Genomic DNA, 14,605 nt, shown 5'->3' with positions numbered 1-14,605 from the left:
CTGAAAGGTCCTGGGTTTGATTCCGGTCAAGGGCATGGACCTTGGTTGTAGGCACGTTCCCAGTGGGGGGTGTGTAGGAGGCAGCTGATTGATGTTTCTCTGTGTTTCATGTTTCTAACTCTCTATCCCTCTCCTCTCTCTTCCTCTCTGTAAAAAAATCAATAAAATATATATTTAAAAATATATATATATATACATATTTATATATATATTTTTTTATTGATTTCAGAGAGGAAGGGAGAGGGAGAGGGAGAGAAACATCGATGATGAGAGTGAATCATTGATCGGCTGCCTCCTGCAGGCCCCTCCTGGGGATCGAGTCACAACCCGGGCCTGTGCCCGGACCGGGATCCAAACTGTGGCCTCCTGGTTCATGGGGCGGACATCCAGCCACTGAGCCACACCGGCCGGGCCTGGCCGGGCGGGGCCGGTCGTTTCTGAGACCCTGTCACGGGGCTTCCTGGGCGGTAAGCCCGCAGCGCTGCGGGTCCGTCTCACTCACTCCGCCTCCCGTCTCCCCGCAGGGCGGCCTCTCGGCAGCCCCCGCCCGCGCCGTGTCTGCCGTGAAGAACATCAACCTGCCCGAGATGCCGCGGAACATCAACATCGGAGACCTCAGCATCAAAGTCCCCAACCTGTCCCAGTTCGTCTGAGGCCGGAGGCTCGCCAGTCCCCCGACAGAGCCTCCCCGCGCCGCCCGGGAAAGAAGCCTCGGACCCGGATCCGCGCTGCCAGGGAGCGGGCGGGGAGCCCCGTGCCGCTGCGGCGAGAGCCCTGGTCTCTGGCGCACGTGGCCGCTGCCGACGCGGGGGGATCGGTGTGTCCCAGTCACTCGCCCCCTCTCCCTCTCCATGCAGCCGTTCCCGGGGTTTGGGGTCGTACTGAGAGCCCCCCCAGCCCCCACTCCCCAGGACCCCCCCCCCCTCCCTAGAACATGGTCTGATCAGAATCTTCTTCCTTCGCACCCCGAGGTGTCTGGCCCAGTCGCATGCACTTCAACTCTGGGGCGTGGCAAGTGGCGGGCAGGGGCCTGCTGGCCCTGCCGGGTGGTCAGCCCAGCGTCCTCTCGTGTGGCCACGCTTCCTGGTGACCCTCCTGCCAAGGGCACCCGCCCCTGCCACCGTCCCGGCTCTGCCCTCGCAGGCGTTCCGTGGCGGAAAGCAATCCAGACCCTGAGCCCGGGGCAGGCCCGCCGCGTCCCTGCTGGCTGGGGGACCACCCCCACACGGCACCCCTCCAGCCCAGCCAGGGGCGTCCCCCGTCAAAGGGGAGGTGGGGTCGTGTCTGTAGAAGGTAAAGCCGGCAGCGAATCGAGCCTCTCGGAGTTCCGACTCTTTCCGGGTTTAAAATACATCGTCCTCACGAGGAGCAGACGGGTCTGGCGCTGTGTTATGAATGATGAGTTTTCTTTCTGCGAGCGGGAAGCCCACAGCCATCCGAACCGGCTTCTGGAGCCGGAGGGCCGGGGCCGGGGCCGGGGCACAGGAAGTGCCAGCGTCTTCCAGTGTTCGAGGGGCCCCCCTGAGCTCTGTACGAGCACCCCTTGTTCCCGCAGAGCTGGCTTTGGGAACCCGTACACGTGGACCTGTGCTCCGAGCCCTCCCCACGGTTCATTTGGAGCGAACGCGGCTCCTCGGAGCAGTGCCCGTTGCTCCTGCACAGCCTCAGGCCTCAGGGACGGTGTCAGGCTGCCTAGTAGTTAGGGAACTCACCGCACCATCATGGTGCCCACTGGCCGGGCCCCAGACTGGTTCCTTGGGCCTCCTGTTGCCTTCGCAGAGCCTGAGACACCGTGCCCAGCAGGGCCGTGTGTCCAGATCACGTCTCTTCCCTCTTTGAGTTTTTTCTATTTGTTTTAAATTGATTGATTTTTTTTTTATTTTTTTTTATATAGAGAGCGCACGGAATGGAGAGAGAGAAAGAGGTAGAGAGGAACATCAGTTGGCTGTCCCGCCACCCATTTATGCATTCGGTGGTTGATTCTTGTCTGTGCCCTGACTGGGGATCAAACCTGCGACCCTAGCGTGTTGGGATGCTGCTGTGACCAATGAGCTGCCCGGCCAGGCCTCTTCCTTCTGGATGGTGCTCCTCGGGGCCCATTGGTCCTCCCTCTGTCTTTCAGATCCTCTCCGGTCACCTCAGAGGGGGCCGTGTTGGTCCCTTTTATGTCAGAACAGGAACGTAGGCGGCTGTGTCTGACTTTGAAGGGTTTAACTTTAAAAAATATATTTTTTTATTGATTTTTTACAGAGAGGGAGAGGGATAGGGAGCTAGAAACATCGATGATAGAGAATCATCGATCGGCTGCCTCTTGCACACTCCCCACTGGGGATGTGCCCACAACCAAGGTACATGCCCTTGACCAGAATCGAACCCGGGACCTTTCAGTCCGCTAGCCGATGCTCTAGCCACTGAGCCACACCTGTTAGGGCTGAAGGGGTTAACATTTTTATAGAGATTTCAGCACATTCACACTCCTTTCTCTCCGTCCATCCGTCTGTCCGTCCGTCTGCTGAGTGTGAAATAGGAGCAGAGGGAGGACACCGGTGTGTGTTGTGCCCCCGCTGGGACATGGCTGAGCAGGACCTTCCACAGTCCTCATGGCAGAATCTCCGCCTTCGGGGGAAGGAAGTAGAACTCGGAGGCCAGGTAACCAGCTGGAGGTCACGCCGGGCTAAGCACCGAGCCTGCCAGAGTCCTCGTCCTTTTCCGCCGCCCACTGTGGCTTCCCCCAAGTTTGTCTTTCTTCTTAGGGATAAGGAGGCAGCCGCACTGAGGTTAAGTAGCTTCTCACAAACTGACTCACAGAGACCTGGCCTTCGGGAGTGGGAGCTGGAGGGCCCTCTGCTCCGTCGAAGTGAGGAGGAAACGGAAGCCGGGTGTTCGGTGTGTTGAGTGTCACAGAGAGAGAGCCAGGTCCTTTTCTCTCTTACTTTTTTAAAAAATATATTTTATTGATTTTTTACAGAGAGGAAAGGAGAGGGATAGAGAGTTAGAAACATCAATGAGAGAGAGACATCCATCAGCTGCCTCCTGCACACCCACCCCCTACAGGGGATGTGCCCGCAACCAAGGTACATGCCCTTGACCGGAATCGAACCTGGGACCTTTCAGTCCGCAGGCCGATGCTCTAACCACTGAGCAAGACCGGCTTCGGCCCTTTTTTAAAAAATTTTTATTTATTGTTTTAATCCTCAGCTGAGGATATTTTTCCGTTGATTTTAGAGAGAGGGAAAGACAGAGAGAAACATCGAGAGAGAAACGCATCGATTGGTTGCCTCCTGCATGAGGCCGACCAAAGCCTGGGCTGGGGAGGAGCCTGTAACCGAGGTACGTGCCCTTGACCGGAATCGAACCCGGGACCCTTCAGTCCCAGTCCCTCGGGCCCCAGCTTCACCAGCAAAGAAACCCCGCCTCTCCTGAGACAGCAGAGAGACCCCCAGGGGCTCCCAAGCCTGTAGCTGCTGCAGTTCAGTTCCCCCCGGGCCCGAGGGAGGCCAGATAAGACCCTTCAGATGGTTTGTGTGCCCTGCGGTGGGAGGGGCGAAGAGCCTCCTGGGACCCCATCTCTGGACCCTGATAAGCCAGCGGCAGAACTGGAGGCCGAGAGATGGCCACCAGCCCAGGGCACTGCCAAAGCCCCATCTTTCCCTGGGCACCCTGGCAGCGCGGCTCCCTCGGCCTGGGTTCTGAGCACTGGGCACGATGCCCTTGACCCTCCCTGGACCTGCGAGTGGCTCCTAGCAGCTGGAGGCCACCCTCTCTTGCTGTGTCCGATCGCAAGAAGGCAGCATATGTGCCCTGGCTCGCGGTCCTTGCTTGCCAGGGAAGGAGTGCCTGTGTACGGAGGCAGGCGGCCGGGATTCGAACCGTCCACCTTGCTAAGCCAGCTTTTCAGAACTCGGTGTGGCTGGGAGGCGGTGGCTGCCACTCCTTTGGGGTTTTTTTTTTACCTGCTGAAATCCCCCCCTTCCCAAGGGTCCCAGCCTCCGCCTGGCTCTCCATCAGCTGGGCCCTGGCTAGTGCCAGCTGGTTAAAGTTCACTCCGATGTGACCGGACAGGAGGGAAATCCCCGGTCCAAACTACCACACGGCCTGGCGTCGCCGTGACGCTGCCCGGATCGGGCCGCACCTGGCCCCGGGGACAGCAGGGGGGCCCCGCCCCGAGCCCCCGCACCCCGGGTCACACCCTGCCAGGTGGCCTCCCGCCCGGCCCTGGCCGTCCCGTGACCTCTCACGTGGCCCTTCCCTCTGAGCCTGCCGTCCCCAGCTTTGCCCAAGTGGCAGCACCAGGGAGCTGGCCTGGCTGCAGTGTGAGCTGAATGAATGCTGCTTTTCTTTCTTTCTTTTTTTTCAAAATATATTTTATTGATTTTTCACAGAGAGGAAGGGAGAAGGGATAGAGAGCTAGAAATATCGATGGGAGAGAATCATCGACCAGCTGCCTCCTGCACACACCCCCACCGGGGACGTGCCCACAACCAAGGTCCATGCCCTTGACCGGGATCGAACCTGGGACCTTTCAGTCCGCAGGCCGACGCTCTATCCACTGAGCCACCCCGGTTTCAGCGTGAATGAATGTTTCATTGTCGTAACCACTGGGCTGTCCCTGGTTGGTCCCTCCCTTCCTGGCCCCGCCGCAGCCCTCCCTGGGACCTCAGCCCTCAGATCCACAGGGAGAGCTGGTGCACCGGTCCCCGGGCCCCGAGCTGGCCCCTGGGAGGAGAGGGGACACCTCCCGTCTGCACGTCTTAACAGCTCATTCATCGAGGAGCAGCCAGCTCCTCAGCCTTCCCCAAAACCCCACGAGGCCGAGTGTGATTCAGAGAAAGCTCCTCGCCCAGGGGAGTCATTTGCTGATGATCACCGGGGCCAGGACACAAATCCTGACCACTAATGGCCACTGTCCACACCCTCCTCCCCAGAGCCTAACGGGGCCGGCCCCGACGCCAAGCGGGCCGGCTCCTCAGAGTCACACCCTGGCGGGAACCCGTTCCCGCCACCTCTGTCCACGTGCAGGCCCCAGGCCCCCCAGAAGCCAGGAGAGGGTGCAGGGACCCCAGGCTCACGGCCCCACGTCTGTGGACGGACAGCCTGTCCTGGGAGCCAAGATCCGAGCAAATCTGGGTGTCAGGGAGAGAACCCCCTGACTCCCGGAGGGCGGGGGTGGGCCTCTTCCCCCAAAAGCGGGGGCCCCTGGACAGGTGGACAGGTCAACCCCCCCCCCCCAGGCTCCTGAGGGGTCCAAAGGGGAGGCGTTCCAGGAGGCTGCAGCTGGGGGATCTGCTGGTTATGGGGGGTGGGGGGATGCCTCTGGGCTGAGAAGGGGTGTCGGGCTGCCCAGTGGGTGGGGTTTCCAAAGGGAATACAAAAGGGCTCATGCTGCCAGGCAAGAGGAGGAAGCCCGGGCAGGCTGAAGCAGGTCTCCGACGAGCCCATGTTCTCTCTCAGGCTGGCGGGGGTGCGCCTGAGCTGAGCCAGCGGGGAGTGGGTGGAGGCTGCAGCGGCAGGGAGAGGCCGGGGGGCCACATGCCCAGCCCCTAATACCCGGAACCTGTGAGCGTGAGCTTGTTTTAAAAAGGAGTAAATTGGGTGGAATTCAATTAAGGGTCCAGGGACGAGATCACCTGGGGTCGTTCAGGTGAGGCCGAACCCCAGGGACAGGTGTCCTGAGTGACCCAGAGGCGGCCCTGTGACCACAGAGGCAGGGTCTGGAGTGATGCCGCCGTAAGCCGAGGACCGCTGGAGCCACCAGGGCCAGGAAGAGCCCCCTGATGGCACCTTGTCTCAGACTTCCGGCCCTAATGGCAAGAGGATAACTTCCTGTTGCTTTAAGCCCCTGGTTTGCAGGACTTGGCTATGGAGTCGGGGGCCTCAGGGTGGACAGAGGGTGACAGACGGAAAGATGGAGGGAGGGAGTCGGGCAGAGGCCTGGAGCTCTGGGGTGGGAGTGCGGGGGGCCGAGAGAGGAGAGAGGGGACCCGGGAGGGGGGCCCAGGACAAGCAAGGCCTGGGAAAGGACCCGGGAGGGGTGGCCGAGGCCAGCGATGGTTCCTAGGGAAAGAGCCTGGTGCCCAGGGAGCGGCCGGAGGGGGCAGGAGCGTGCCCCCGGGTCAGAGACATTGGCACACAGCGCCCGTGCAGGTGGTGAGGGTGGTAAGCTGCCCACGCCTCTTCTCCCAGAAGCCCCGTGAGGGCCTGCCCCCACTTTCCAGATAAGGACGGCCCTGCTTCTGGGGGGCAGACCCTGACGGGAAGCCACCTGTCCGGCCGGCCTGCAGGAAGCTCCTGGGGTGAGCTGTCAGTGCACAGAGGTCGGGGCCCGAGGGGTCATTGGGAGAGAGCCCGCCCCGAGGCGCAGGGCTCCTGCTGGAACGCCTGGTCGGCCCCCCCTGACCCCCCACCCCCCACCCCCCACCCCTACGCCCCTGGGACCGTTGTCCCTCCACTGCCCCGGCCCCCACTGGGCCAACTTACATCAGCAGGCCCCGTCCCGCTTACTGCCTTGCCAAGACAGCTTGTTCTAAAAGCTGCTCTTTGTCTCATTTTTTCTTTTTTCCCCCCCCAAAAAATGTGTTTTTAATCAACCTCATACTAGAACCCAAACTGAAGTCTTGTAAACAGCAGCAATAAGAAATAAAAAAAAATTAGAAATCTCAGCTCCAGGAAGCGCTGACTTCAGCACCGTCCTCTCCAGCCTGGCACCCCTCCCGCCGCCCCTCCTGGCCTCCCAAATGGCCACTCACCCCCTCCTGAGAGCCCCCCCCCCCACCTCTGAGCGCCCTGCCCCTCCACCTGCCCTCAGACCTCCCCTCCAGACCCTCCCCCAGCGGACCCCAGACCACCGGAGGCTCACTGTAAAAGCACGTCCATCCGTGCCCTCCTGTCAACGTTCATGGAGCCTAAACTCCTTGGCAGGAAATCCAAGGCTCCAGTGTCCAGGTCCCGCCCACCTCTGGCCCACGTGCATTTGACCCCCTGCCATGGTGCATGCTGGTCCCTCTACCTGGGACTGTTGGCAGTCTCAAGCATGGAGGACAAGCTGGCTAACGGGCCCCTACCATCTTCCCCTTCCCAGATGCTTAATGGTCTCCTTTTCTTTCTTTAAAAAAAAAAATTTATATATATATATATATATATATATATTTCAAAGAGGAAGGTAGAGAGAAACATCAGCGATAAGAGAGAGTCATTGATAAGCTGCCTCCTGCACGCCCCCACTGGGGATTGAGCGCACACCCAGACATGTGCCCCGATCAGGAATCAAACTATAACCTCCTGATTCATAGGTTGACTCTCAACTTCTGAGTCACGCCGGCTGGACTCTGGTCTCCTTTTTAAAATAATATTATAATGGTTTTGGTGGTGGTGGTGGCTATTGCAAAGCTAGTATACACTGAGTGGCCATACTATTATGATCTCTGAACGCATTATACTCTGGCCACTCAGTGTAATATATTGATATATATATTTCTATTAGAGGCCCAGTGCATGAATTCATACATGGGTGGGTCCAGCCAGCCTGGCCAGGGGAAGGGGACATGGACAGTTGGCCAGCCTGCCTGATAGTCAAACTCCTGGTCAAGGGAACAATTTACATATTAGCCTTTTATTTATTATACTGGATTGTATTCTATAGGATAAACACTGAGTGGCCAGATTATTATGCATTCAGAGATCATCATCACCTGGCCCCTCAGTGTATGTTCTAGCAATTCAAGGAATACCCAGGTGCATATGGACAAAAAGTGGTCTCTCTCTGCCTTTGTCTATCTACCCCTCTACCCCTCCTCCCTCGCCCCTGCATCCGTGGACTCACTGAGGCCAGCTAGGGTCACCATTCAGCACATGTTCCCTCCCTTATCCCAACACTCTTGACATGGCACAAGTGTACAAGTGCCCTGAGTCCATGTGAAGATGGGACCATAGTCGAAGTATTACTTCGGCATTTGCTTTGAAACATAGAAAATGGACTGTGGACACCATTTCAAGGCATTGTGTACCGGATTAACTCATTCTTTTATGAAAAACATTTTATTGATTTTTCACAGAGAGGAAGAGAGAGGGATAGAGAGTTAGAAACATCGATGAGAGAGAAACATCAACCAGCTGCCTCCTGCACACCCCCCACTGGGGATGTGCCCGCAACCAAGGTACATGCCCTTGACCAGAATCGAACCCGGGACTTTTCTGTCCACAGGCTGACGTTTTATCTACTGAGCCACACCGGTTAGGGCAATTAACTCATTCTAACTACAGTTTTTCCTGTGGGCCTTTAAGTTCTGGTTTGGTTTCCCTAGGTTTAGGGTACATTCCCCCAAAATCAGGGTCCCTGGGTCAAAGGGTATATGCATTTGAATTTTTTATAAATTTGTATATATATATATATAGATATATATATAGATATATTATTGATTATAGAGAGGAAGGGAGAGAGAGGGATACACACATCCATGAGAGAGAATCACGGATCGGCTGCCTCCTGCACGTCCCCCACTGAGGATCGAGCTTGAAACACAGGCATGTGCCCCTGACCGGGAATGGGAATTGAACCGTAACTCCTGCAGCCACACGGGCTGGGCTGCCAATTTACATTTTTAATGGCTTTTGCCATTTGGCATTCTGAAGGGGCCAGAGCATTTCTCTATTGCCCCATGAGCTAGTCATGCTGGCTGCCCACACCCTGGCCAGCTCGAGCTGTTATCAGTCATCTAAACCTTGGCCAGTACTGACGTCTCATTGTTTCCACGCCGTGTTCCCTGTGTTAACTTGAAAACATCCAAACCTTTACAGGTTTTTGGGAGTTTATTTGAGCCAAGCTGTCGACAATTGCCGGGAAGCAAAATCTCCAATGTATCTGGGACAACGCTCCAGAAAAGGATGGTTTTTCACGTTTTTTTATACATTATAATCAAAGGAGGAGCCAAAACCGGTGTGGCTCAGTGGATAGAGTGTTGGCCAGGTTCGATTCCAGTCAAGGGCATGTACCTTGGTTGCAGGCACATCCCCGGTAGAGGGTGTGCAGGAGGCAGCTGGTTGATGTTTCTCTCTCATCGAAGTTTCTAGCTCTCTATCCCTCTCCCTTCCTCTCTGTAAAAAAATCAATAAAATATATTTTTAAAAAATAAATACAATCAAAGGAGGAGAAGACGTAAGTGGATTACACAAAATCCATTAGTGATAGATTAGGAAGGTGGGAGAAAGCAAGGGGGCAGATCTCTGGAATTGGATAAAAAGTAAAATGATAGACACAAAATAAAACAAAATAAAACAAAATAAAATGATAGACACTTCTTTTACTTGGGTGGGTGTAGGATCAATAACATCAATAATTAACATGATAACAATAACAGGGAAGGAATTTGTGGTATTTCTTCTGGTGCCAGGGCATTCAGTTGTGCCCAGGCATGGGTGGGGCAGGGGTGGGGAGGGAAGTTATAAGTAACTCTGACATTTCTGTGACATGTTATTGTAGATGCAAAAAGGCAATAAGCTCAGTTAAGGTAAAGACTGACCTTTTCACCGAAACCGGTTTGGCTCAGTGGATAGAGCATCAGTCTGCAGACTGATGGGTCCCGGGTTCAATTCCGGTCAAGGGCATGTACCTTGGTTGCGGGCACATTCCCAGTAGGGGGTGTGCAAGAAGCAGCTGATCAATGTTTTCTAACTCTCTATCCCTCTTCCTTCCTCTCTGTAAAAACTCAATAAAATATGTATTAAAAAAAAAAAAAAAGATTGACCTTTTCAATGAAGATACAGGCCTAGGACATGGCTACCCACCATCACTGCTTTTAGTTGAAGTTTTAATTTCAGACCGTCCTTTGTGGTGACTTACGGTCTCTAAGTTTGCAAGACTAGTACACAGGCCTTCCCTGAGCTTGTCAGGTTAGCATGTGGTCTTTTTTTTTGTCTACACCTCAATATGATTAAGGTTGAACATATTTTCATTTGTTGATTGGGCCTTTTTAAAAATTTCCTGTTCTGTGAGTTTCTTTGTTTTTGTTTTGTGTGTGTGTGTTTTTTTGTTTTGTTTTTTTAGGGTGATTTATCATCCTCTGAGGTGACTTGAAATGTGACCTTTCATTTGTTTATTTATTTTTAATCCTCACCCATGAATATTTTTTCATTAGAGAGAGGGAAAGACAGAGAGAAACATCAATGTGAGTGAAACACATGGATTGGTTGCCTCCTGCACATGCCCGCCTAGGGCCCGGGCTGGGGAGGAGCCTGCAGACTAGGAAGTGCCCTTGACCGGAATCGAACCCGGGACCCTTTGATCCACAGGCCAACTCTCTATCCACTGAGCCACACTGGCTAGGACTTCTGTGGGTTTTAAAAACCTAATCCTTTGTTCAGTTTTCAACTGTGGCATCTTGATTTATTTTTATTTTTTTAATATATATTTTTTATCAATTTTAGAGAGGAAGGGAGAGAGAGAAACATCAATAATGAGAGAGAATCATTGATTGGCTGCTTCCTACACATCTCTCTAATGGGGATCAAGCCCACAACCCGAGCATGTGACCTTGACCAGAATCAAACCTGGGACCCTTCAGTCTGCAGGCCAACGCTCTACCCACTGAGCCAAACCGGCCAGGGCTTGATTTATTTTTAAATCGCCTTATAGGACCTTTCTGAACATTATTGGTATCAATCCTTCCTTTTATGTGTTGCAAATATTCCAGTCCAGTGTGATGGTTGTCTTTCGCCATGGAGAAGCTTGTAGATACTTAAATTATTTTTAACTCCTTGCTACAGCAATTTGAAAACATACTCAAAAGCCAGAACAATATAATGAATTCATACTGCCCACCTCTGAGCTCCAGCAGCGATGGAGATAAGGCAGGCAGCCAGAAGGAAGTTTTCCTTTTGACATTGCTGGAGGTGAGTTTTGCGATGCAGAGATTTTTGCTTTTGGGTCGTCAGATTTCTCAGTCTTCCTTTTTGTGGCTTCTGGCTGTCTGTGATACTTAGAGAGGCCTTCCCTCTTTAGGGTTATTAATGAAACAAAACAGATTCTTCTGGTACTTGTAAAAAACATGATTTATTATGTCCTAAATGGTGATACAGTATTTTTTCACGTGCAGGACCATAATCTATTTAACCAGTTTCCAATTACTGAGCCATAAGGTTGTTTCTGATGTTCCCCTATTTTATTTATTTTTAATATTTTTATTGATTTCAGGGAGGAAGGGAAAGGGAGAGAGAAGTAGAAATATCAGTGATGAGAGAGAATCATGGATCAGCTGCCTCCAGCACGCCCCGCACTGGGGATTGAGCCTGTAACCCGAAATATACTCTGACCGGGAATCGAACAGGTGACCTTTTGGTTCCGGGATCAATGCTAGACTGCTGAGCCACACCCTGCTAGGTTCCTCTATTTAGAGAGAAGCAACATTCATTGGGTAAAAAGTAAAATGATAGACACAAGCTTAGGTGAGTGCAAGAACAATGAACATAACAGTGAAGGGATTTGTGGTATCTGTCCTGGCGCCCAGCACTTTAGGCTGTGCCCCCAGGAGTTCAGAAAAAGGGAGGTTACAAGTTACCCAGACATTTCAAAAGGTGTGTTATTATAGATGCAAAAAGACAGATAGGCTCAGTTAGATAAAGGTTGGCCTTATCAGTGAAGATAGCAGCCTATGACGTGACTGGCCACCATCACTTTAATTTCAAGCCATCCTTTGTGGTGACTTTAGGTCTCTGAGTTTGCAAAACTGCCATGCAGGCCTCCCCTGAGTTTGTCAGGTTAGCATGTGGCCCCTTTTGTCCACACTGTTGTGGGGTCGAACCCTGGGTTCAAAAATAAGACCACCGGAGGCTGATTAATTAATTAAAAAAAGCAGGCATGGATTTATTGACTGGCCAGGACAGCCACAAGAGCACCACATGCAGGTGGACTCCAAGTGACTGCCCCGTTTCAGGGGTAGCCAATTCCTTTTAAAGGTTTAAACCGCAAGAATTTTCCTTTTGTCCCTAAAATCCTAAAGACTAAATTCTAAAGACTGGGGACAGCCCACAGGGTGGGTTCCCGGTCACATCCTGCTAGACATTGGAATGTGGCCCTACCTTGCCCATAATACAAAAGCAGAACTAAAGGTTATCTATAGTTTCTACCCCTGAAGCTACTGAGTCAGTGGGAGACAATCTCCTGTAACTACCCTATTGTTTAAGCAAGTAATCGAAGGTCGAAGTCAGATAGCAAGGTTAAAATTCAAACAGCAGTTTTTTACCAAAGTATGGTTGCCACTATATTTCACACACCAATTAAAGCCAGAAATGTTTCTCATAACCATAGCTAGTTCCTAACAATATTTCCTTTTTTTATGACTCTTTTTTTTTTAAGGATATTTTTATTGATGTCAGAGAAGAAGGAAGAGGGAGAGATCGAAACATCAGTGATGAGAGAGAATCATTGATTGGGTGCCTCCTGCATGCCCCCCACTGGGGATTGAACCTGCAAGGATGTGCCCTTGACTAGAATTGAATCGGGGACCCCTCAGTTCGCAGGCTGATGCTCTATCCACTGAGCCAAACTGGCTAGGGCCAATAATATTTCTTTCTTTCTTTCTTTTTTTAAATATATTTTATTGTTTTTTTTACAGAGAGGAAGAGAGAGGGATAGAGAGTTAGAAACATTGATGAGAAACATCCATCAGCTGCCTCTTGCACATCCCCTACTGGGGATGTGCCCGCAACCAAGGTACATGCCCTTGACCAGAATCGAACCCGGGACCCTTGAGTCCACAAGCCGACGCTCTATCCACTGAGCCAAACCGGTTTCGGCCAATAATATTTCTTGATATAACATAGCTTGATTGATATCTCCCATAACCATAGCTAGTCCCCCAAATAGCCAGAAAGACTGGACTTGCCACTTGCTGACTTTGAAAAAAAATGGTAGGGGCCGCAAGCCAAGGAATGTGGGCTCCAGAAGCGGGAAAAGGCAAACAAACAAACGAAGAAACAAACACACAAACACACACGGATGCTCCGTGGTGGCCAAAAGAAAGCCTTGCTGAGACCCTGGAGTGTAGCCCACGTTGGCCTTAACTTACAGAACTGTAAGATAAGTGTGTGTGGTTTTGAGCTTGTGTTCATTTGTTACAGCAGCCACCGGAAGCGAGCACTGATACCATCTGGACTGCCCAGTGTCAAGATGCGTGGGGCGGAGTAGGCCCTGCCCGTTCCCGCACCGTCCCTGGAGGCAGATGGGGTGAGAGAAAAGCCCCCTGGCTCCGGCCACTTAGTCACTTTCCTGGTAGGTCCAGCTTCCTGCTCTCGCTGCCTTCTATCTTTCTTTCTTTCTTTTAAAATATATTTTATTAATTTTTTTTTTTACAGAGAGGAAGGGAGAGGGATAGAGAGCTAGAAACATTGATGAGAGAGAAACATCCATCAGCTGCCTCCTGCACCCTCCCCCCCCACACAGGGGATGTGCCCGCCACCAAGGTCCATGCCCTTGACCGGAATCGAACCTGGGACCCTTTTAGTCCGCAGGCCAACGCTCTATCCACTGAGCCAAACGGGTTTCGGCTCGCTGCCTTCTTTCTGATGCGCCCCCCGGGGAGAGTTATAAAAGCTCAATTAACATCCCGGCAAGATTCCGTTATCTGGAACCTCTGGAACCTGTGGGGCGGGTGGGCCGTGCGGTCTCCTTTCCCCCTATCCCAGCGGGAAGAAGAAGGGCTGGGCTCCGGGCCCCACCCCCGGGAGCAGATGCTGTCCAGATGTGCAGGGGCGGGGCCCTGGGCTTTGGCCTCGGGAGGACTCTCGGAGTGGAGTTGGGGGTTAGCGGGAGAGAAGACCGGGAGCCACAGAGCCGTCCGGGGGCTTGCGAGGCTGGCTGTCGGGGAGCAGCAGGCAGGCAGGCAGGCGAGTCCGGGCGTGTGCGTGTGGGCTGGGCGGCGGCCCGAAAGGGTTAACCCGGACGGGTAGCGGTGGGGTCAGGTTACTTCCCTTTAAAAAGCCGGGAAAGGAGGAGCCGGGCTCTGGTGAGGCGCGTGCGGGTGGCCGGTCCGCTCATCGTCCGGTGGCCTAGGCAAGTGGTGGGGGGTGGCCGGGCAGGGGCTGGCAGGGGCCCCCCCGACGGCCAAGGCGTGCAGGGAGCCCCACGTCCGCTGCCCACGCCCCCTTTCCTAGGCGGGCACCCCCGAGAGCCAAGAATTCCTGCGGCCAAGATTCTGCTGCTCCTCCTTCTGGGCCCTCCCCGGGCAGGGGACCCCCTCCCCCGGAGAAGGCCCCCCGATCCAGGGCGGGGAGGGGGCCGCTGGAGCTTCCGGGGGAGGGGAGGTGGGGAGAGCCGGCTGGGAGGCCGGGTGCTGGTGCTGGCGGGACGGAAGGTGACTGGCACCGAGGCCGGGCTCTCCCTGGGAGGCAGAGGGAAGAGAATCCCCGGGGCTGGGCGGAGATGGCCCGCCCGCAGCCTCTTCAGGGACCTTAGACATGTGGCCTCTGTCTGTCTAAACTCTGTCTGTCCTTCCTGGCCCCGGGGGCAAGAGGGAAGGAAGCACACTCCTGTCCCCAAGCAGCCACTTTCGCATCCCAGCCCCGTCCCGTCCCCTCCCCCCTTGCAGCCATCCCATCAGCATGGGGGTTTCCCCGG

General features: G+C 53.9%; 1 protein-coding gene across 3 annotated transcripts in view; it reads left to right on the top strand.

Annotated features, from left to right (window-relative positions):
- The window catches only part of LOC118706304 (AP-3 complex subunit sigma-2), a 28,180-nt gene extending 26,788 nt beyond the window's left edge, over positions 1 to 1,392 (top strand). For all 3 annotated transcript variants that reach the window (XM_036415538.2, XM_036415539.2, XM_036415536.2), the window contains one exon: positions 525 to 1,392. In XM_036415538.2, coding sequence (XP_036271431.1) covers positions 525 to 653 — 129 coding nt within the window. In that variant the 3' untranslated portion in view covers positions 654 to 1,392. The remainder of the gene's footprint in view (positions 1 to 524) is intronic.
- Positions 1,393 to 14,605: the final 13,213 nt, after the last annotated feature.

This window comes from Pipistrellus kuhlii, unplaced genomic scaffold (genome assembly GCF_014108245.1).
Source record: "Pipistrellus kuhlii isolate mPipKuh1 unplaced genomic scaffold, mPipKuh1.p scaffold_m20_p_50, whole genome shotgun sequence".
Lineage (NCBI taxonomy): Eukaryota > Metazoa > Chordata > Mammalia > Chiroptera > Vespertilionidae > Pipistrellus > Pipistrellus kuhlii.
The sequence above is the reverse complement of the archived record's forward strand: the minus strand, read 5'-3'. Positions and strand labels throughout refer to the sequence as shown.